General features: G+C 41.2%; 1 protein-coding gene and 1 long non-coding RNA gene across 3 annotated transcripts in view; one reads left to right on the forward strand and one right to left on the reverse strand.

Annotated features, from left to right (window-relative positions):
- IPO7 (importin 7) overlaps window positions 1-10924 on the reverse strand; it is a 34272-nt gene extending 23348 nt beyond the window's left edge. Inside the window, exons 1-4 of the mRNA XM_056492312.1 lie at window positions 10691-10924; window positions 2239-2320; window positions 509-662; window positions 22-180 (exon numbers count right to left, since the gene is read on the reverse strand). Coding sequence (XP_056348287.1) covers window positions 22-180; window positions 509-662; window positions 2239-2320; window positions 10691-10774 — 479 coding nt within the window. The 5' untranslated portion in view covers window positions 10775-10924. The remainder of the gene's footprint in view (window positions 1-21; window positions 181-508; window positions 663-2238; window positions 2321-10690) is intronic.
- Window positions 10925-11171: 247 nt separating this feature from the next.
- Window positions 11172-22160, forward strand: LOC130254294 (uncharacterized). 2 transcript variants are annotated; one of them, XR_008840668.1, is made up of 4 exons: window positions 11172-14769; window positions 18258-18457; window positions 19358-19489; window positions 21070-22160. It is a non-coding gene; the product is annotated as an uncharacterized LOC130254294 (long non-coding RNA). The 2 variants fall into 2 exon arrangements; XR_008840669.1 differs by lacking the exon at window positions 18258-18457.
- Window positions 22161-22746: the final 586 nt, after the last annotated feature.

Genomic DNA, 22746 nt, shown 5'->3' on the forward strand with positions numbered 1-22746 from the left:
GAAAGACCAGAAGGAACTTACTCATAGTTTTTCACAAGTTGATAAAGACAGAGAAGAATTCCCAGCCAACAAGCACTATTGTCAGACTGGAGATAAAATCCAATTTTCTCCACAACTGCAGTCCAGCGACTTGGATAATCATACTTGATAATGTGGTGAATGCAAGTAGTAAGCTGTACTCTGAAATCAAAAGCACAACAATTAAGTGAGTTACCACTATTATTTTAATAGTATTCTTGTAGTGTTGAAGCAGCAAATACTGTCCATACTTAGACTTCATTTTTGTTGAGAAGGTTTAGTTTCTGTGGTTTCTGCTTAATATTCTCCATTTAAGGAATTTTAAATTTCTACATGCTACACAAGCTGAAAACTGTTTTTCCATCTACATTAATTCTATGTTTAGGATACACAGTGTGTGACAATGATGCTTAGCATGTAGGTGATCTTGGCTGGTGAAAAATAAACAAACCCAACAGTCAGAATTCATGCAGAGGCTAAAACCGTGCACCTGATGAGCTCAGGAGAGTGGATAATGGCTTCTACAATGTTCTCACGGATACAGTGTCTGTCTTCTTCTGGGATGGAGTAAGGTGGGATTTCTCCTGGAGCACTTTCGCGGTCCGGCCAATACTGGGTTATCATATTTTTCAAGTAGATAACCCCTGTGAAACAAGAGTGGCAAATCAGCTGACAGCCATTCAAAGCATAAAACAAACATATCTTGCAAGCAAATATTTTTTGGAAAAAGACTGAACAAAATTACAAAAGCCCTTCCTAAGTAGGAGAACCGAAATACATAAACCATGCAAGTTATAATGCAACCAATAATTTACTAAATTGATACTCTTCCAACCATTTCATACAAAAATACTAAAAGTATTGCTTTTATCTGTGATTCAGGTAAGTAGTTGTGGAAGTATTTAGCAACACATTTCTGAAAAAATCCATTACAATGACTTACTCAATATTTTCATTAAAACTGAAAAAGAAAAGCTGATCAATATAATGGCAACCTAAAACATCTCTTATACGCAAAAAAAAAAAAAAAAAATAAATCCGAGTTTGTGAGACAGGAAGGAATGCTAGAGAAACAGAGCTCCTTTATACCCAGGTTATGGGCTACAGCAATTTGTGGCAATCAGGCTCCTGGAACAAACCCTGCATTTACCATTTGATAACCAAATCCAAACTGCTTGTGTGGCAGAATATAAATCACAGCACTTAGAAAAGTACTTACAACGTGCAACAGGAAATCTCAAATGGCAAACTGCTAACAAAGCTACTGTTAATCTAATTCTACATAAAAGTCCACAAAGCAACTTCTCTTCCTAAATTTCATACGCACCTTTTGGAAATTCAGAAAGCATAGGATTTCTGAAAGTGTCTGCAGAAGTCAAGAAACACTCAGCAGATTATCACAAGACTGAAGTGATAGAGACTTCAGCCAGCCCTCAGAGAGATTTATCATTAATTGCTTTGCAAACACACACTGTCTGTAAGCTGGACCTTGAATGAGCCATCCCCACGCTCCACAGGATGCTCTGGTTTAATCGGCTTACGTGGAGGAGGGTGAAATTTAGAGTTTTTCTTAAAGCTTCTTTTTGCATGTTATACTTGTAAAACAGTAAGCTTTTTGAATCATCATTTGAATGGTTCTCCCAAGCAGTAAGATAAAAATTCAACCCAGGTTTAGGCTACAGCTTAGAGTAGTCTACTATTTGGAAGGCCCAAATAAGCAATTCAGATCACACCCTCCTGACCCGTCAGAAAACCCACTGAAGTATTGTACTAAAAACCTCTGTCAAGTAATTAGAACAGCTTTAAAGTGATGTTTGGAGCTGTCAATAATCAACATCCAATTTTACTGAAGGGTTCCAAAAGACATAATTTGTTTTCTTCCACTTAGAATGTTTAGAAACATCAGTGTTCACAGTACAAGTTTAAATGACCTCCTTGGACCAAGTGCACCAGCATCATAAACCACTCTGCTTTCCCCAGGAATGTTCACTAGAGATAAAGGGGAAGAATCATTCCAAGAGCCAGACACACCTTTTCTTTCTGTCTTCCTTATTCAGTGTATGGTGCCAGATAATAGCTTATGATGACTGTAATTTGAGCAACTCCCAACTTGAGTGCTTGACATTAAAACCATTAGAATTCTTTAACAGTATCTGCATGTGTACTTGTGTCTATGCACTATTAGAGTAGATACAATGAAAAAAATATTTGAAAACTTGCCTGCCTGTCTCACTGGTAAATCCAGTTGCTCGGACATAGTGATCTGAAGCAGAGTTGAAACAAAGTTCACTGACTTATGAGCCTATGGAGAGGGGAAAAAAAAAGTTAAGTTTTAGAATACTCCCATTAAGTTTTACAATATCTTTATAATGATGTAATGCAATCAATAGAATACCAGCAATTCAGCCAGTTGCATAGAAGTCAGCTAATCAGCCAAAGCATTCCAAAGTTTTGTGCTCACTGTATTTTGAAGACAGCAAGGGGCAGGAAAAACCCTACTGTTTAAGGTAAGAGTTGAAGAAATCACATGTTCCCCATTCAGAACAAACACTTGAAGCAAGAGCACCTGAACAGCCCGAAAAACTCCAGCATAGCAAGTTTGCAGTGACCTTTAGCAAGGTATGAGTTCATTATATAACAAGCTAAGGAACAGATGGGAACTATATTTTAAAACTAATTCCAACTCCTACTTCATCTTTCTGAAAAAAATCAGTTTCAAGGGACCACTGATGCACTACTGCAGCAGCTGTCCACAGAATACACAACAGCAAAGCAACAGCAGGGAGACCCAAATGGGGACACATCTGCAGAGTAACAACTTCCCAAGGATGTGAAGGAGTTTCACTTAGAAAGAAAACAAAATATGTTTTTTCTTACCACAACGAGAACTGTCCCTAACACATTAAGGATTGGATTTTATTTCCAATGAGGAAACAAACCTTAATGTTATTATAACACCCTATACCCACCTTTCCCAAGCCTCAAGAACTCCAGACAATAAATTAATTTTACTGGGAAAAATGAGTTGCTATCCTTAAAAAGTAACTCTGCTTTTCTTAACTGAAACCAAACATAATTTTCCTCGAGGTGAAAAGTCCATGGACATGAGTTACAACGGGAAATCCCTATTTTATGCATGGAAAAAAAAATTCACAAGGGAGGTCAAGGCCTAGAATACTTATCCACCAAGGCTGTGTGACCTCATCCTTAGAGATATTCTGTTGGACAAGTCCTGATCTACCTCATCCAACTTCCAAACAGCTTTGCTATTCTGCTTTATCTTCACTTATATGTCAATGTTTCCTATGTTCTTTGCAGTTCCCCTATCAAAGACAACTGCATAGATCCACATAATTTAACCTGTTGTATTCTTAGGAACACACCACTTACCCACTTGTTACTCTCAAAACCATTGAAATTACACTATTTATGAAAAACAAATGGCTGCCTCAGATACTGCTGCAACTTCATATTCTAAGATGAAATAATAAGAAATTATTCTTCCATTCCCTTAGTAGGACCAAAAGCTCTTCAGACAGTAGGAAATGATGTCAAGACTCCTAAATGTGTAACACAGCTCAGCTCACTCCTACAGTACTAGAGTTGTTCTCTTCAACTTTCATTTTCCTGAGCAAATATCTCCAACAGGTTCCAGTATAAACAAGTGTAAAAGGGACAGCCTGGGACATGACATTGGTACTCAGATTTGGTTAGTGCAGATTGTTTTCTATCTCCTGTTCTTTGAAACAGATTTCAAATGAAGAACAAACTTAAGAAAATCTGCCCAAAATGTTAAAACTCTGTTGTACACCTTCATCCTGTGCACTAAAACTCTTCAGGCTCCAGAGCACCCAGAAGCATCTGGTCCCACTGAAATGTTTATTTGCAGAGTGTGATTTGATGAACTGAGAGTAACTGACACTGCAATATGAGCACAGGTCCTGCTGACCCATGCCCCTCTGTTATTCCCCAAGTCCTCAGGAAGCAAACACACTTTCAAATGAGAAAAATAATGAAAAAAGCAATTGCCTTTAACAGCCAAGTTGAGTAAATAAATTAAAAGTAAAATTTACTAGTTGGGTTTGATTTCTCCTACAGCTCCAGGCCCGTTAAGTTCCTCCATTTCTTAAGGAACATTAATAGACACAGAGAGTCCTGCAGCACATTCCAAATGACATCAGACCCTAATTCAGCACAGCACTCAATTATACGCTTAACATTAACAGCAGCGGAAGTGCTCCTGTATTTAACGTGTTGCAAACCTGAAGAAAGCTTTCAGTTTCAATAATCTTTAACTCACCTCCAGATAAGGTCATATTAGTCTGCATAAAATGGACTTAAAAGTGCAAACTGGTGTCTTTCCACAAGGGCTATAAACTTAACAGATACCTTTTCTATAGTGAAAATTTGCAATGTTTGCAAAGTCAGAAGCATTTAATCCTATAATTTAAAAAACGAAGGATTACTTTCCCTTTCCCATGATAAATGGCCGCTATTTTTATAATAAAAACCATAAATTTCAGCAACAAATATAGAAATAATGCTTAAAAGCTACTAAGGAACTAACAGGAAAACCAAAATAAATTAAACTAAAATATCTTATGTCTTAAAAGAAACAAAAAAATAGCAGTTTGCAGAACTGCCACACACTGAAAGTTAATAAAAAAAACCAAAGAATGTTTTTTTCATTTACAAAGACAAGACTGAGCCTGTGCCTATAGCAGGCTACAGAAGCTCCCTAGAAATATCAGTTCTAATAGGATGTGGGATTAATAGATTTTCCTCAGGTTCTTTGAACTATAGCAAGCATAAGGGACAAAACTGAAACATCTACACCATTATCTGTTTTCTGAAGTTTAAAAAAAAAAAATCTTACAAGTATCATCCTTATTAGCATCTGAAGCATCAGACTCCAACCAGCCTCCAACCAAGGATGAACTGCTTTATCACCTTTAGTGGTTCAAAGCAGATTCAGCAGAGATATAATCTGTGCTTTTAATACAAGTAAAATACCTTGTACTTGCCAATCAAAGCCTGCTCTTAATCCTCTCCGTTAAGACCTACATTCACACAGAGCTACATTACCACTTCCATGCATTCTCCCTGGAATATAAAGGAGTCCCAAACTCTTCACAATGACCTCCTTCCCAAGCCACTGAAAGAAGGTGATTGCAGAGAAAGGGAGATGTAGGGATGAGTACGGACAGATCCATGAAGACCAGGGTGTATTGAATGCTCAAATAAAACACCAAGTACTACAATCACCTCACGTGCTCCCTTGCTCTTCTTCACTCAAAAAGAACACCCAATGTTTTACTGGCACTTGGAAAAAAACAACTGAATCTAAAATAAGACACCACCATAGGTGCCTTTTTGTATCTACAGCATTACAAAATACTGAATCTACCAGCTATTTCCATCTTTAATAATTGTACTCCCTCAAGAAGGCTGCCTCTCAGGACAGCCTGCTCCCCTTCACTGACCACACTGCTAAAAAAAGCAACCATAATAACTAAAAACCACACCTATTCTAGGTTCATTTTTGAACTAAAATCAAGATTTCACAGTGGTTACTATCACATACTCTAAACTGCATAAAGAACAGAAAATTTCTAAGACTTCAAAGTTTTGACATTGGTAAAATTTTGACTTTTATTCTGTTTCTCCTTGTTTACAAGTACCATTTGAAAGTATTAAATTTTGAGAACTACAGTATTTTTTAAAAAATAGTTCTGTCACAGAAGTCAGTTTTCCAGCACTTAACTCAGCATTTAACGAAAAACAAAAGCAAAACTCATGTCAAGTCCTTCCCTCTTTCAAAAGGTCCAACATGCCATGTCACTGGTATGACTTTGCTGTCTAAGAGCCAAAGAATTCAGGGACTTTTCCCAAGAGCAATCTTTGCTATGCAGCCTGGCTAGCTGAGGAATGTGTTCTATCAGACCACAAACCTTGCACCACTGTCTGTTAACACCAATCACTGCTCCACAACACACAATCTTTTTGCACAGCCCATTGCAGTTTTTCCTAGCAGGGTTGCTTTGTTAGACAAGTGCTAAGAGACTTTTGAGAAAAGTGTCTTACCAGCTGCATTATCCCAAAGAGGAATGAAGTTCAAAGTTAACACTGAAGAGACTAGTTCATGGCATGTGAATTATGAATAGTTAATTACAACGTGGAAAAGCACTTTTCCTACAGTAATGATACTCACTGCAGTAAGTTACATTAATCTTTAATGCTGGAATATTCATCTCTCACACAAAGCCTGGGTGCCTCTAAATGATAAAAACAAGTTTCATCTTGGGTAAAAAAACCTCCACACATTCTTTTCAGACATCAGGAAGCTGACATACCATAACAAACACACTATAGTAGGCACCTCCTTTAGTGTTGCCCAAAAAAAGCAGAACAGATGAGCAACACTTACTGTATGCTGCTGAACTGGAACCCCAGGATATTTATACAACTATTCAAAGTAGCACACATGTGAATAGAAGCTAACATTTTAAAAATAAAGTAGATTTTTAAAAAAATAATAATTCAATGCTTCTCCTTCATTCCAGTTTTGGGGAAAAAAATCTACATGCAATTTTTGATCTGAGCCACAGCAGGACATAACTATTACACTGAGATGAAACTATTTTCTTATAGAAAGGTAAGGTCAGGAGCTGTAAGGCCAAGCTGAATCAGCAAACTGCCCTGTAGCACTCTTTTAATTCTTTTTTAAGAACTCAGCAGGTGTGGAAGTCACTCTGACCTCAGGTTTTTGCAAGCCAGCTCTGCCACCTCTTATGCAGCTACAATGTATATGCAAACCTGGTTTATGTCCACAAAAGATACACACACTTACAGTTCCTGCAAACATCCCTGATGCTCCTTTCATCACTGTACTCTGTAAGTTTGAATGACTTTTGCTCTACTGCTGGCTGAGGAAAAAGCAATGTGCTCCTAGCAGAGCTTGCTAGGCACACACAGGAACTATTTGCTAAGTCATGAGAAAGTGGCAAGCGGCCCTTTCTGCTCAGATTTTACCACATGCTGGGCAACTTGCACCAAGAAGGAAACTTCTTCCTAGTGGAGCCAAGGCTCCCTCGGTTCCTTACTGCCCCCAAGGGGATTCCTGGAGTGGGACCAGCCTTGGCATATGCAGCTTAAAGCACCCTGTTCCAACACCCCTCATCTAGCAGATGAGGGAAGTGAAAGTAACCAAGTACTTTGGGTAAAACGTCACACCAACAACTTCAAAAGAGACCCCATGATCTGGTAATCAAAGCAAAGAAACTCATGCTCTGCTCTTTTTCTCACACCACAATATAGAGCTGTGGATGTTACACATGTGGACCACGTTAGAAAAGTTTAAAAAATAATTCAAGCTGGAGGTAACACTATAAACACCTCACCCCAAGTATCCATAGCATTCCAGCATTTGGAAAATCCTGTCTGAAAGACTCCATGTAAGAAGCAGCTTGCCTCTTCCTCTTTGACAACCTTTCATTCCCAAACTCTCAGCAGCTGGGAGTCCAATCATTTAATGTGGCCATTCCATCCTTCTGACACTTGTAGCTATTAAGCAGGCAGTGAAAGGCACTGAACTAAGCCCCACTGCACTGTTAAGTCAATGGTGATGGTGGCCAGCCAACAAGATTTTTTCTTGATCCTTTCCCTGCCACTCATTAGAACATGAAAAACCTTAAATGTAACTCCTGAAAGCCACTTTCCAGTAGAGCATCAGGATGTCTTCCTAAATAAACTGTTGAGCTCTGACTTACAAAAAAATGATGAGCTATACAGGATTGCACTTTTTTTGCCCCTAAACATTGTCAGATGCAAAAATTGAGTTGTTAGTCTAAAAAGATGTCTTACTAGCTCAGATATAGAGGTTTATCTCAGAGACTTACATGATATACACCACAGTGAAGTTATAAATTCCCTGGAATTACAAACAAAAAATCTGCAAGGAAAGTATTATCTAACAACAGCACCTTTATATATATGGTGATATTAAAAGATGAAACAACACTGTGTATTGTTTTCAGAGTGCCATTCCATGGCTGCATAGTTTAAAATATCTATTTTCATCACAATGTCTGAGAAACACTTTATGCATGAAGCACAAAGACTAGTTCAAAAGGCAGCAATGTCTTCCTGCTGCTCTCCAGTAGCTTATTTGAAGAGTCTGGTTCTAAGTCCTGGTAAAACACAGCTCTCCTCTGTGAAACAGAGATGGGTGAACACCTCAGGGTACCCCATCAGCTGAAAATTCTCAGACACAAGAACCAGGGATCTCATTCTCTGTAACTTCTTTCACAGTGAGAAAAGTAAAGACCAAGAGACCGAAATACCTGCTTTTTAACATTATCTCAACTCTGAAAGTTCTCACAGTCTTTTATGTGCAGGCAATATAACCTGATAAAAATTTGGTGAAAGGAGAAATAAAGCATAGAATGATTCATGATTTAGCCAAGGTGAAATAAAAAATCATAGAGCCTGGACAAATCAAGAATCATACACGCCAGTCCCCTTCTCCAGTCAGAACTTTGTTGACTGATAGGATATGGTAAAGACAGATCCAAATACTTGGTTAACTCTTGCACTAATCAGGAATATCAATTACTGACTGAAGCACATTCTTTACTGGCAAGGTAAAACGACCATTCTGCTGAAAACCAGTCTCATCAGCTCAACAGAGGCACTTCTGACAATTTAAAGGTAAACTGAAAGGTCAAGCAAGGACAACCATTAAGCTATAAAAACAAGTGTGCAGCCTGGCCATGTGCAAGAACAGTGTTCACTGCTCCTGTGATCTCATCTTTACAGAGAAAGAGACCCCCATACCTGTAATTGAGTACTAACTGGTAGAAGAATTGCTCTAACATTCAACAAATTTAGACCAGCATTCTGCAAAAAAATGTATAACTGACTTCAATAAATCTAAGTAAAACCAATACCATACAGGTGACTAAAGCTGCACATATGTGTAAGTGCTTGCAGACTTCTGGTTTAGCACATATTTTTGTCACAAAATATCTGTGAAAGATAAGTGATGCTCCATTTCCCACAACAAAGAATTCTTACACGCTGGTTCAATAATATCTGGTGTTTTTAAAAGGGCACAAATATTCAGATTTTACACCAATTTAGCACTTGTGTAGTACACGATGGACCATGGGGTTTTGATTCCAAAATGAGAACAAAAGCCAGTGGCAGCAAGCATGATCCTTCCTGCAAGAGTTTGCCATTTGCTGAAGACCCCGGCTGGCAGGGAACGTTAATTTCCTGCACCTTCAGCAACTCAATACCTGCAGAAAATAACTAAAATAGATTTCAAGCAAGTTACTATATATAAATATTGACATCCATTGAACACACACAAAACAAAATGCATTTTGGGGCCAGCTTAAGGTTTCATAGATATTACTGTCTTTATAGGCCATCACATTTTCTGCATTTTTGATTTAAATAACAAACACTAATATATTTTTTAATAGAGTGAATGGAAAAGACAAGCAATTACTTCATACAAGCCTGAATTAGTCATTGAGTAGTTTTGGAGCTATCTATTTCAAAGGTACCTAACATCTATTTGTCATTCACTTGTTAAACAATACGCAGGAATCACTTTTTATATTCTGAGAAGCTATACCTTTAGCTTTTGAAATTTTCTCCACTGCCAGCAGAACATTTGGTCCACCTTTATCTAAGCTCTGCTGAACATCTGTTGCATTGCATGAGTATTGCCAGGCCTCAAGTCTGCTTAAGAGCAACAAGGAAAAATGTCTGTGGAAAAAGCCAACTAAAAAGCTGCCACACAGGCTTGTCCTTCACCTCCTCCATCAAGACATCCTCTTTTCTCTGGGTCAGACACCAAAGCACTTTTGTTCTCAAAATGTCTACAAGCCCCGTGGCTGCGTGTCACAAAGTTTTCACCTATCAGGTGAGGTTAAGCAGAACAGAAATATAATCTTTTCCAAAACTGAAGCCCGTGGAACTGGGACCTGCTGGGTTTTTCACCGCGGTCTGGCAGGTGAGTGCAGACACAGCTGTGCCCCGTGCCCCGGACACGTGTCCGTGTCCCCGCAGGGAGCACAGCTCAGCCCTGCCGAACCGGAGCCGCGGATGGGGAGCACCAGCACCGCCGGATCCGAGCCCCAGCCCAGCCCAGGCCACTCGCACAGGCTGCCCTGCTCGCCAAGGGATGGGGTTCTCGCTGCCTCCTTCCCCGCCAACAAATTAGCGCTCTCAACACCCAAAGGCTGATTTCGCTTAGATGGTGCCGGGCAGGGCTGTGTCCAGCGGGAGCCACCGAGGGAGGGCCTGCACAAGGGCGGCTTTAAACCCCCCCCGAGCGGATCACTCTCGGCCCGGCTGAGCACGGAGACAATGGAGGCAATTTGCTAGCGCGGGAGAGGCACGGGGCCCGGCCGCTCTCCGCCGCTGCCCCCCGGCCGAGCAGCCCCGCCCGGCCCGGCCCCGCTGCCATGTGCGGGGACAATGCGCCCAGGCCCGGCCGCCAATGCCGGACGCGCCGGCGGGAAGCGGCCGCGGCCGCGGGCGGGCGGGCCGAGGAGCCGGGGGACCCGCTCTGCCCCCGCCCCGCTCCCCCTCCCCCGGGCCGGCCTCGTCCCCGCTCCCCAGCGCCGCGGCCCCGGCCCAGGCCCGGCGGCGCCCTCACCTCGTTGAGCTGTCGCTCGGCGGCTTCGCGCAGCGCCGGGTCCATGGTGCCCCGCAGGGCCTCGATGATGCCGCTGGGGTCCATGGCGGGGGCAGCGCGGGGGGCGGAGGGCAGGGGCCGGGGACGCGCCGAGCGCACATGGACCCGCCGCCTCCAGCGGCCGCCGGCGCGAAAGGAAGGGAGAGCGCCAAGAGCCCGGATAGAGCTGCCCCCGCCGCCGACGGGAGCGGCGCCCCTTCCGCCGCACGGCCCGCCCCGCCCCGCCGCGGGGCGCCCCGGGAGATGCAGTCCGGCCGGGCACCGGCACCGGGGAGAGGCGATCGGGGCGCGGCCGGGCACCGGCACCGGGGAGATGCGATCGGGGCACTGCCGGGCACCGGGGAGATGCGATCGGGGCGCGGCCGGGCACCGGGGAGATGTGATCGGGGCACGGCCGGGCACCGGCACTGGCATCGGGGAGATATAATCGGAGCCCGCCGGGCACCGGGGAGATGCGATCAGGGCACCGGATAGGGCCGGGCACCGGCACCGACGGGGATGCGCGGTCTCGCCCTCAGAAGCCGCCTCAGGGTCCGGGCCCCGTCCGGACGGCCCGTGAGGGGAGCCCCGCTCCGAACCGAACCGAACCGAGCTCCTCGGCCGCGCCAGCGCCGTGAGGGATTTTCGCTGTTTTAGCCAAAGTCCCGCCCGTGAGAATCCCCCCACATCCGCGCCCCGGTGTCGGAGCGGCCCGTGCGGCCCAGCGAGGAGGGAGGGATGCGTGGGTTCGATTTTATCCTGGGCACGGGGAGCCTCCGTGCTGGGTTAGGGTGGTGGGAAAAAAAGATGTGTCAGAGTTTTGTCAGAAAATCAGTATAAGCAGAACTGTCGCTCGTGAAAGGTCTAGAAAGGTCTGCTGAGGGAGCTGGGGGTGTTTAGCAGGAGAAAAGGAGGCTCAGGGAGATCTCATCTCATCTCTCTGTGACTCCCTGAGAGGAGGGTGTAGCCAGGTGAGGACCCATCTTCCTGCTGTGCCTGCAGAGGAGCCAAAGATGAGACAGGGGCAATTCAAATTAGATGTAATAAAAAGTGTTCACTGTCAGCGTGGTCGGTCAGTGGAATAGGTTCTTGCTCAGGTTCAAGAGACATCTGAAACTGGTGCTGGGTGATGTGGGTTACTGGGTTAGGAGTTACAGGGGCAGTGCTGGGCTGGTGCTTGGACAGGATGGTCCTGAAGGTCTCTTCCAAGCATGGCTACTCCATGACTCAATGATTCTGGAGGCCTTGGCTCAGTCACAGATCCATAACTGAGCTGCTTAACTTGGTTCTCTGTAAGTCACTTCTGTGGGCTTCATCCTATGAGCATTTGAGCACTGAAGTAATTTCACTTCCATGAGTCGTTCGATAAAATGAGCAATCCTATTTATAAGTTAGTGAGTTGTAAAATGTAATTGGCACTATACAGTCATTCACTGTCATGCCTTCATTTGGGAGGATGGCATGCAGTGATGTACGTGAAATTTTGAGATTTATTTTTATGAGAGGATTTTATTATTAGTCAGATAAAACCACCAAAAAAATTTTTTCACAAACATCTCATCCTGGAATGGCTCTGAAATGAAGGCACATATCAAAGAGAAAAGCAGAAATGAAAATACAGAAAATAACAAAATTTAAAAGTTATATAATTTAGAAAGTTGATAAAGTGCAGTATCTCTTTACAGTTAAGTTAAATAGTTTTCAGGAAATCTAGGCTTAATCTAGAGTGTCTTTGCATATATGGAACAGCATAACAGACTTGCTTTTGTATATAACATTCCCTAATTAGTGATTTTTCCATGATTGTTGCTGGACTAAAACCTGCTGGACTAAAACAATTTCTTGTGCTACTGGTTTGTTGGTGTCTTGGGGGTTTTTTTTAACATTTTAACATAATGATTTACACTATGTAGCTTTTTGTTATTACAAGTGTGAAAATGAGCAACTAATTTCTGAAACTAAACTGTGAAGCAGCAATGAATGTCAGCCTTTCTAAGTAAGCACAGGAGACATATGGGCCCAGGTGACCCAAGTGGCAATGTGGCATAATTTTTGGGACATGATGTCATAGGCTGTTCTTTTATAAGTTGCCCAGATCTGCAGTCATACTCCAGTTCTAGATATCACCTAAAATGTAAAAAAAAAAAAAAGTGAAATACTGTAGATTCAATACAAAATGCTGCAACAAAGTATTTTCCCTGCTTTTGTGTCACAGCACAGATAACAGGATTAAATCTCAATGCTCTTTGTAACAAAGGAGCAAAGCAATAATGCCCCCAGCCAGGGTGCTAAGCTGATCCAACAACTTATGAAACAGAATATATCTTCTCTAAAAATAAAAATAAGTACTTCAAAGGGCAGAGGGCTCATGAGGTGCTAGTTGTGCTCTGTGCCAGATGTACAGATGTGAAATGCTGCAAAGACAAGCACAATGGGATGGGAGCCATCGTCAGCAAAGGTGCTGTGGCTCTGGAAGCTTGTGCCAGAGCTGTTCCTCTTTGGATACAAAAGTCAGGAGGACAAAAAAAAAAGTTGTGCAAAAGAATGTGTAAACTAATTGTTCACCCTGAGTACTCTGAAAAAGAAAATCTTGTATGTCCAGGCATGTTTGCATTGTCCAGGACATTTGTACTTGCATCTTTGCTTGCCCAGAAGTAATAACAATAGCTAACTTCACAGTAGGATTAATTGCATAAATGACTCACAGAAAAAAAATAAATGCAGGATTCAGTCAAGATGGACATTTCACATCGACAGGAAGCCAAATTTTAGAGGAAACATCAATGAGGTTAAAAATTAATTTCTCACAAATCTGAACAATTTTTTTCTGGATTGCTTTTGCTATGGGTTGTTTAGTGTTACAGAGAAATGAAATAGTAAAGCTGGAAGAAAACTGACACACCAGCATTTTGAGCAGGGCAACCTAAGAGATGGCAAATGACTTCATATTACAAGGAACTGGTGAGCAGTGGCATCCTTAACACTGAATTTTTGATTAAATAAATATACCCACTTCCACCAGATGCTTTATTTGAACAGTATTAGCATGACAAAAGAGACTTTAAGCCCACTCATCACAGCACAGCAATTAGTGGGGACTTTGGCCAAACCTGTTTAGCAAACAAAGGGGACATGAATAAATATCTTGCAAGATTAAACAGATTAGTTGATAGAAAAATTTAATTTTGAAGTCGAATTTCAAATCACAAGAGTTAACATTGGAAAGAAGTATGTCCTTTAGCCAGATAAGCCTCACCAAATTCTTGGTCTCAGAAGAGAAAAAACCCTGTGTACGTGCTGCAGGGATTAGCTGGCCCGAACTGTTCTCTGTTGTGCAGGAATGCTTATAGACAACCTCAGGCTGCTGTGGGAGAGCAGAGCCTCTCAAATTATCTCAGAAAGGGCGATGTGGTATTGCACAGGCCTCAAACATTGGATTCAAATCGGTCCCAATTGCTCCTGAAGATAAACATGCTCTCCTACACTGTCTGTCTTGGGGTTTGCAGTCATGTGTACTTTCCCTGGAAAGCTGGAACAATAACAAAGACAGTGTTTGTCAGCTTTAATAAAGTGATGTGCTCCTTGGAGCTGACTGTGGGGCACTGCTTAGCCTGTGTGCCTTTCTGGGGTACCATTCTCTCTGCTGTCAGGGAAAAGCCTGAAATCACATATAAAGACAGCACAGCTATCAAAGATTGCCACGTTTGGGTGCATTTACCTGATGTCACTAAAAAATTGTGCATGAATTTTTATGCCATCTATGTATTTCAGAAAAACCCACCAAAGACAGTAACTGATAAATGCTGCTATCAGCTGTTCTGTGCTGGAACAGATTTGACAGCAGCCAAATTAACTCCAGCAATGCAGAGCGTATTCCTGCATCAACAGCATTCCAAATGTCAACCCAGGATTTGGAAAAAAGAAACTTGCACATGAAGATACTTAACCAGTCCTACAGATCCAAAGGGAGTTTGGACAGGAATGAGTGGATGAATCACCAGCACTCAAAGTTATCATGGAACTACTTTTGCTAAATCAAAGATGGCATTAGGAAGAAAAAGGTATGCACATAAATATTGTGCTGATGTGCAAAGTTTGGAAAAAAGTATTTATATTAATCTTTATTAAAAAGCTGAAATTGTATTAAAATATGAAACCACAAAATGAAACATGCTAGTCAGCATATTTTGATGTAAAATTATCAAACAAAGGTGGTTGGTTGAGGAGTTCTCTGTTTTGACTAGGGAAACATTATAGAATAAGTACCTTTCTTTGCTTAAAAATATCATAGTAGGTAGGCTATGACCCTGAGCACACACTGAAGGGACTGAGAACTGGCTAAATTACAATGCTCAGTTAAAACGTGGTAAGTGAAGAGTGATTACTTAAGGCACCAATTTTGTCTGGATTTTTTTCTGATACCACTAGCAGACTCTATTTGATACCTGAGGCAGTTTTGAAATAAATGCAAAAATCACTGCAGATCATTGTGAGGATGACGTAAGATTAGCAAAACAATCCTGTGAGGATGAGATGAGAGCATAACTTGAAAAAGAAAGAGAAATGCACTTTAACACAGCCAAACATGAAGTTACACATAGAAGAACAGAAAATGAAAGATCAGAAGGATCATCAGGGATACCATGGGCATGCAGGTTGGCATGAGCTCCCAGCAGGATGTTGTGGCAAAACCACAATCTCTGAGTTGAAAACAGATGTCTGAAGAGGGGCAGTGGGGAAATGGTTTGTCCCTCCCTCTGATAGGGACAGATGGATTTTCCATTGCCAGAGAATAACACCAGCATTTATGGTTTTTAAGTATTTACAAATTGCAATGCTTGAAATACCCACAAAAGTTGTTTGAGATGAAGAGTTTATTCTCCTCATCTGTATGACACCTGCTGGAAACGTCCAATTAATTGTAGGACAAGAGTTGTGGAGAGTCTTGGTTGCTGTTTGTCCCTACAATTGTGCTGGTGAAACAGAGATTTATCAGGCAGAGTAAGGGTGGTTCCTTGCAGAGTCCCTGATCTGGGGCTGGCTCTAGCCAAAGGAGCAGGATGCCATTGCATGCCCAGCTCGTGGTTTCACAGCTCCCTTTAATCCCCTTTAGTCAGATGGGAGTTTGCCCCTAACGAGAACTTTGCTGAAATTTCTTCAGGGTTTTGTTCAGTGAGGAAGGCACCACGCTCCTTTGTGTAGCCATGAGCTCAATAGTTGCTTCACCCCCACCAAAAACCCCAGGAGCCATCCCCATCCCCTCCAGGCAGATGGCAAGGCTGGAGCAGATGCTAAACCCGTATCCAAACAGGTTTCCCAGGGGACAGATGCTGGAAACAAGATTCGGCCATTAGCTGGTGGAACTGTCTGCAAGTGGAACAGCAGGAGCAGCAACGCTGAGATGGAGCAGCAAAGAAACAGTTGCTGTAATAGAGCCAGGGATATTAAGGTTCTGTGTAAATGTCAAGGAAGTAGAGCTTTCTAAGAGCTTTAGATCAATGGTTTATTAAAAAAATTAAAAACACCCCAACGAACAAATAAACAAAACCAGGAAATGCAAAAAGCTCCGATGCATGATTCTTCTGAGATCAGAAAAACTGAACATCTTGTTAATAAACATCTCTTCAAAGATTCAGGAGTCCCTCGTCAGTTCTTACTTTTATCACTTAACTCTGGACAGCAAGGTGAGGAAAAAGAGAAAGATCAAGAAGACAATAGTGGGTACTGAACATCTCTAGTGAATAAAGTTGTAAGAGGAACAAATGTCTAACAGGTGAAACCACAGAGTCACTGAAAAAATTCCCAGTGGCACTAATTGGTACTTTCTTTTCTCCAAGTGAGACTGGGTGCAGTTCTGGAAGATATGTTTTAGTGAAAACACCAGCTATGCTTCAGTCAAACCAACAAGATGAGGGCTTTAATATAAAACGTGCATAGAACTTGAACAGGATGTTGGACTAGACAATGTGATGATGAGCTGCACAGTGTTTTGGGTTTTGCTCTTTGCTGTCGGGTTAGATCTATCTGCTCCTGAAGGCTCGGTCTGTGCGGTGTGCCAGTCCAGCTAATCCAGCCCACAACCTGCTTCAGGCTCTGTGTGACAGACGGAGGAGCAAGAGTGTCTGTACCCTGGGGCAGTTTCTCCTCCTCCTTCTCCCTCTTGCTCTGTTTTCCACCCTGTGTATTTCTATTTCATGGCCCTGAGGGAAAATGCCACTTAGAGAGCTGCAGAATGGTGGATTGGTGACACCCTGGAGAGACAAGCAGCAGACGGGAACTGGTATTTGTGCCATTAAGGTGACACTCACAGTTCATGCATTTTTTTCACACTTTTGATACAGTTGCACAGGCACAGAAGTTATAAAGGCATCAGTGGAATTTGTTATACTGTTGTGAAATGATAAATCCTGCCAAGGATCACGGAATTACCATTACCTCTTGTTCTCCAAGAATATCTTTATAAGCAATATGGGAGTTGGTTTATTTTGTTTTTACAAGGAAACAAGTATGTTTCCTTACCGTTCCTTAAATAGGACCCCAAGCTTATTTATTTTTTAGAATTGTTCCTCAGATGGACAGCTGTGAATCCAATGCAGTGTTGACTTTACATTTTGAGGAAGGAAATGTCAATAAAATTTAAGAATAAGGTGTGTCTATCTATGAATAAGTGTTCAAGCAGATGCTGATTTTTAAAACACGAGCTTTATAATGCAGTTTTTACAGCCAAGATGCAGCAATAAACTAGAATTGTTCAGAAAGAATTGTGAAAATACTCAAACTGTGGAACAAGAAAAAATTTCCAGAACTTCTGAGGAATAAAAAAGAATATTTATGTTATAACTTTAATTGCATAATTAAATATGTGTGCAAGGCTTATGCAAGCTATATGTACTTTTATCAAGCTATAATATTTCATTATATTTAATGAGACAGAGAGTTATGTTAAGAATAAATTTAGTCTTTATAATCCTATCCTGTTTCCATTTAGGTTAATTCAATAATGAGTACAGTAGAACAGGACTAGGATTTTATTATATTAAAAATTCACTCAGAATAAATTCTCAGCACTTAGGGAGAGCTTGTCATATGCAAGGAATTACAAACACACATTAAGAATTTCAGTAATCTAGTAGCACAGCATTCAGTTTGTAGACTCATACCAGTCACACAACTCCAGGCAGTCCCATCCAGGACACACCTGTGTTTGGGAATTGTGCCAGTGTGGCTCCTCAGGAGCCTGTGAAGCATTTCAGATCAGTAAAAATTATTGACCTCTAGTGGTGACCACAATCTTAACTACATTTAGGATTTATTATAGATTTATTACAAAAAAGAAAACACGTTTTGGTTGTGCTGGCATGGTACATTATTCCTTTTTTTAGTTTTTTCCCATCTGCCTTTTCCTCTGTCCTTTCTACACTTGAGGAGACAAAGCAAAGTACTCAGAGAGTGAAATTTCTGGATTTCTGCATAATACAGGGAGAGCAGATAGATAGAAAAGCAGTCTTTTATGCAGGAAAAATGTAAAACCACTTTGGTTGCTTTGCAGAATATACAGCTGAGGTAATCACCACTGTGTTAGCAGAGGAGGTGAAGCTCCAGAGCCAAGCGTGTTTCTTGGGTCTGGCTGCAAAGAGAGGAGACTCAATTCTCTGTCTACTCAAGAGGAAGCTCAGTAAAGGCAGGCATCAAAGAAAGACCCAGGGGCACACAAGGAAGCACTCAAAGCTCACTGGGAGAAAAACTGAGGTGAGATACAGGATTTGCAAGCAGCAGAGAAGCCAGCAAGGTTACATAAAAGTACTAAAAGAAACATGCTTTTCTGTTTGATTCCTGATTCACTAAGTGAATCACAGCTTTTGATACATTCTTAAATAAATTGCACTTCATAAAACAACCCTTATTTTCCATGAAATTGCTATTAGAAATATTTTTATAGATCATGAGTCTTAGCTGCTTATGTTAGACAAGTCAAAAATAACAAAATTAAGGTTGACAAACATGGAGATATCCTAGATAAAGCAAAGATAAATAACAGAATTTGAGTCTGTTAAAAATACATTTCTATAAAACAAAATTATCTTTATTTTCTTTTACTTGTATTTAAGAGATTATCAGATTGGCACTTTGATTAGTGCTAATAATAGCACTAATAGGGACACTCATAGTTTTTATTCCTTGCAAAGCTTTACAATTCAGTATTGCTGTCCAAAAGGGTTTAATATGTTTTTTATTTGGTTATATTGTTATAAATACCAGTAATTTCTAATAACTAAAGAGTAACAAAAGCTGCTATAATACTGGAATGTGCAAACATAGGACATAATGCTGACCTGTGTGTAAATTTCTAAAGAAATACAGGTATGAAAACAAAGAATGAAATTGTTAATATTTTACTTCAGCTGTGCGCATGTCTGTGTTTCCTGGTGACTGTGGGTGCACCACTAATTTTTTGTGTAGAGCATCAGGTGGAGCAACAGGGATAGCTACTCACAAATCCACACTCCTGTGGCTTCCAGGCCCTTGGTAACCAACAGCTGGATTAAATTTCCAGTACCTGCAGCACAAGGCAAGAGGGAAACACAAGAAATAAAAAACTATTGCCAGTGCCCATGTCCTTATCTGAACATGACTTTGTGTCTTTTCCAGGTGTTTTGTGAAGTAGCAAGGTGGAAAGTGCTTGCCCCTCACCTTTGGAAGGCACATGAATAATGCATGCAGGACAACATCGTGTTCTCAGGATAGCAAGGAGCTGTGTCAGCTTCTTCTGAGCTCTCCTGGGTAATCCTTGGCCCCTGCTTGCCAGCATCTTGCTGTTCCACTCCTGGCCTTTCCTGAGCTGAATGGATTCCTCACTTCAGAATGTGAAATGAATTTTCATTCATGCTTCTGCCAGGTTGATAAGGAAAAATAATTAATTGCTGTAGCTAAATCAAGGTTAGAGTTTATTAAAGCATTTGGATGGTATTGTATTGCCAGTACAGCAAGTAACTCCACACAAAAAAGCAAACATGCTGGCTCAGCTGCAGTAAGGATTTCTACAGAATAATGGCACACCAGCTTCTTCTAGTTATTATAATCCCACTTATCAGTCTTCCTGTAGACTCCTTTTATTTTCTCTGTGTTAGTCTTGCTCATTCAGAAATGATTACATCATATTAGTTATTAAATAATGCCTCACTCAAGCACCTGACACTTTTTTCTGCAGTTACTGGTTTTAGCCAATTTTGTTGCAGGGAACAGGCTAAAAACCTGATCCTGTGGTTTATCCATAGGCAAAAGGGAACTACTATTTCAAGCAGTAGAAAACATCCAAATTTCTTTGTTGATATTTGTAGATCTGGATTTCTGCATTCAGCCAAGGTATCTGACAGGAAACTTGTCTAGGACTAGGTGCAAAATGTTCAAAATTGAAATGAAGAGAGTTCCTTCACAGAAATGCCTTAGGTGAAAAGAATTGATTTTTATCAGACTGTCCCCATTTAATCTCTAATCCTGATTAACAACTGAATTTGTGATGCTCCTTTATTATGATAGGAAGTGCAATCAGTCATATTATAGCTTTTTCAATTAATTTAATAATTTCCCACAGGAATACACATACAGCAAATAGTTTCTCAGAATTTTGGCAGCTTTTCTGCAATGTTTCAATTAAATTACATTTTGACCTTTTGATATGCTCTGAATTTTAATTATTTTCCACTGCAGACTACTGGTTTAATGATGACCTGAATATATTTCTTAAAAATTGACTTTGGGTGTGGCTGCATACAGCAAGGGTTTGTTCCTTGTGGACTGCTTATTGGCTCACTCTTTATGGTTGTTTTCTGCAAGAACTTAGGCCTCAGAGGCCAGGTCAGGACAAACTCTGAGCACTCTCACTGCAGACATTTTGTACCTCACAGAAAAAGCAATCTAGATGAAAATCCGGTGTGACATTTGCACGTATTATGATGAGATCATGCATTCTTAAATTGTCAATTGTGAAACACATTGTAACAGGGAAAAAAACTTCCCTTCTAGTTTCAAATGCAATTCATGCAATTTGTCTGAAGGTTGCAGGGAGTCCTTACAATATGGGAGATATTTTGAAGTTTTAAACTTTTTCTGTGGAAGTTTTGCTTTTTTCAAAAAAAATTGGATTTTTCTACTTTTCCTTTTTCCTTATTCTGCTTTCTTCTACAACCTGTTTGACACTCCCATATTACCTGAATGCACTTCCCCATCTTCCTTTCCCCATCAGAATTGTTGTTCCACAGTTTCTTCCTGAATCAAGTGTATATCATGTCACTTTTTTCCCCAATATTTGCTGGTCTGCACTTCCAAAGATCCTAAATTTTTTCCTCTCTTACTCCTTTAAGATAGAAGATTTTTTTCATCAAAAGCAAGGATCCTCCTCAGCAACAAAAGCAACTGTGTGAGCACAAGCAGTGAACAGCTTGGATTGGCCAACTGCTATAATTTTGGATCATTGATGATAAGAAGAGATTCAGAAGCAGCACAAAAAGCAGCAGCACTTCAAACTGTCGATTTTGGAAGAAGGTTGATTAAACCAGTACCCCTGATATTTTCTCATCCAGCTTCTTTCTTAACATTAGGGGACAGAGTTGGGACCTCGAATGAGGGCAAATTAAAATAAAAGGAAGCTTTCTTTGTCACAGTGCAACCTGCTTAGCCCACTTAGAGTCAACAAGCAAATTGCAAAAAAGGAAATGGCAATAGACAGTTGCAGTGGTATTTTTAAGAACCTAGTAGCAAGGGGAGATCATTCAGGTCCTGATCAGTTCCAGCAGGGGGTTTTGCTTGGGCCTTTTTGAGGACAGTAGAAAAAGCAGCTTAAAAAAAACTTGATTGCATTCTGCAATTCTGCATTCTGCAGCATTAACTTAAGTCATTACTCCAGCAGATCAGACGTTGTCAAAGCTGCACACCCCAGCATGTGTTCAACACTGGGAGGTTGCCTGAAGCTGATTCCCCAGACCAACAATCTTTGGTTTAACTGAGCTGAAACTACAATTCCACATTTGTAAGAGCAGAGTCTGTAATGGCATCTAAAGGAAAATTAAAATGGGTCTTTGCTCAGATTAAAGGCGGTGTTTTTATCAGCACGGAATAATTTACGTTTGGAAACTTTTGCCCTCCAGGTGGGTATGTCCAGCTACATCACTGCTATGGATTAGAAGGAATCCTTGAAGGAACATATTCCTCTTAGGAAGAATGTTTGAATTTTCAGCTATGTTAGTATAAACTCAGCTTCAGACAGGGTATAAATCTGATCACTACATTTAATCTTGCCCTAGCACGGAATATGAATCACGACTAATGGGTGTGTCTCGGGATAAGGGCTGTGAATTCTCTACACAGAAATTTACAACTGTGATTATTATCAACGCAATAAACACCAGCTTATAAATGCCTCAGCTGCAGAGCAGAGCTGCATGGCTGAAGTCTTGTGCAGCTGCTTTTGAGTCAAGCAAGGACTGTCCCTGCAGCTCCACATCCCACTCTGCTCTCCTGCTGCCTCCCTTCTGGCCTCCCCCCATCACGCTCTGTTCTGCTCTGCCCTGTGTGGGCTCTGCTGTGCTCCACAGGTATCCCCAAGAGCTTTGAACGAGCTACCTCTGAGGTAGAATAAGGTGCCAGGAATATTTTCTTGCTTTGGAAATATTTTTGCTTCCCTTGCTACCTATCTTAAAGAGTGGACATTGTCTGAGCTCTTCAACCTGTTTGCTGTTGCCTGAGCCCATTCCCAGAACTCAGGTGCTGTAGGTTGGACTAAAAGCTGGGATGAGGAGGTTGACAGGGAGGTGGAGTTGTTCATCCCTCTTCCTGTTACAAACACTAAGTTGGTCATTGCTGAGATTCCTTGTACTGTGATGAGAACTCCTTCTTTTATCGGTACTTTTAATAAGAGGTTTGACTTTTTAGAGAAAGTGCTTTCCAAGGCTAGGAAAAAAAAAAATAGAACTAGAAGTAAGGTCTCTGAAGGTTGGAACTACATTTAAGGAACCTGATAGTGTTTTCATGTTCCTCAGTTG

This window comes from Oenanthe melanoleuca, chromosome 5 (genome assembly GCF_029582105.1).
Source record: "Oenanthe melanoleuca isolate GR-GAL-2019-014 chromosome 5, OMel1.0, whole genome shotgun sequence".
NCBI lineage: Eukaryota > Metazoa > Chordata > Aves > Passeriformes > Muscicapidae > Oenanthe > Oenanthe melanoleuca.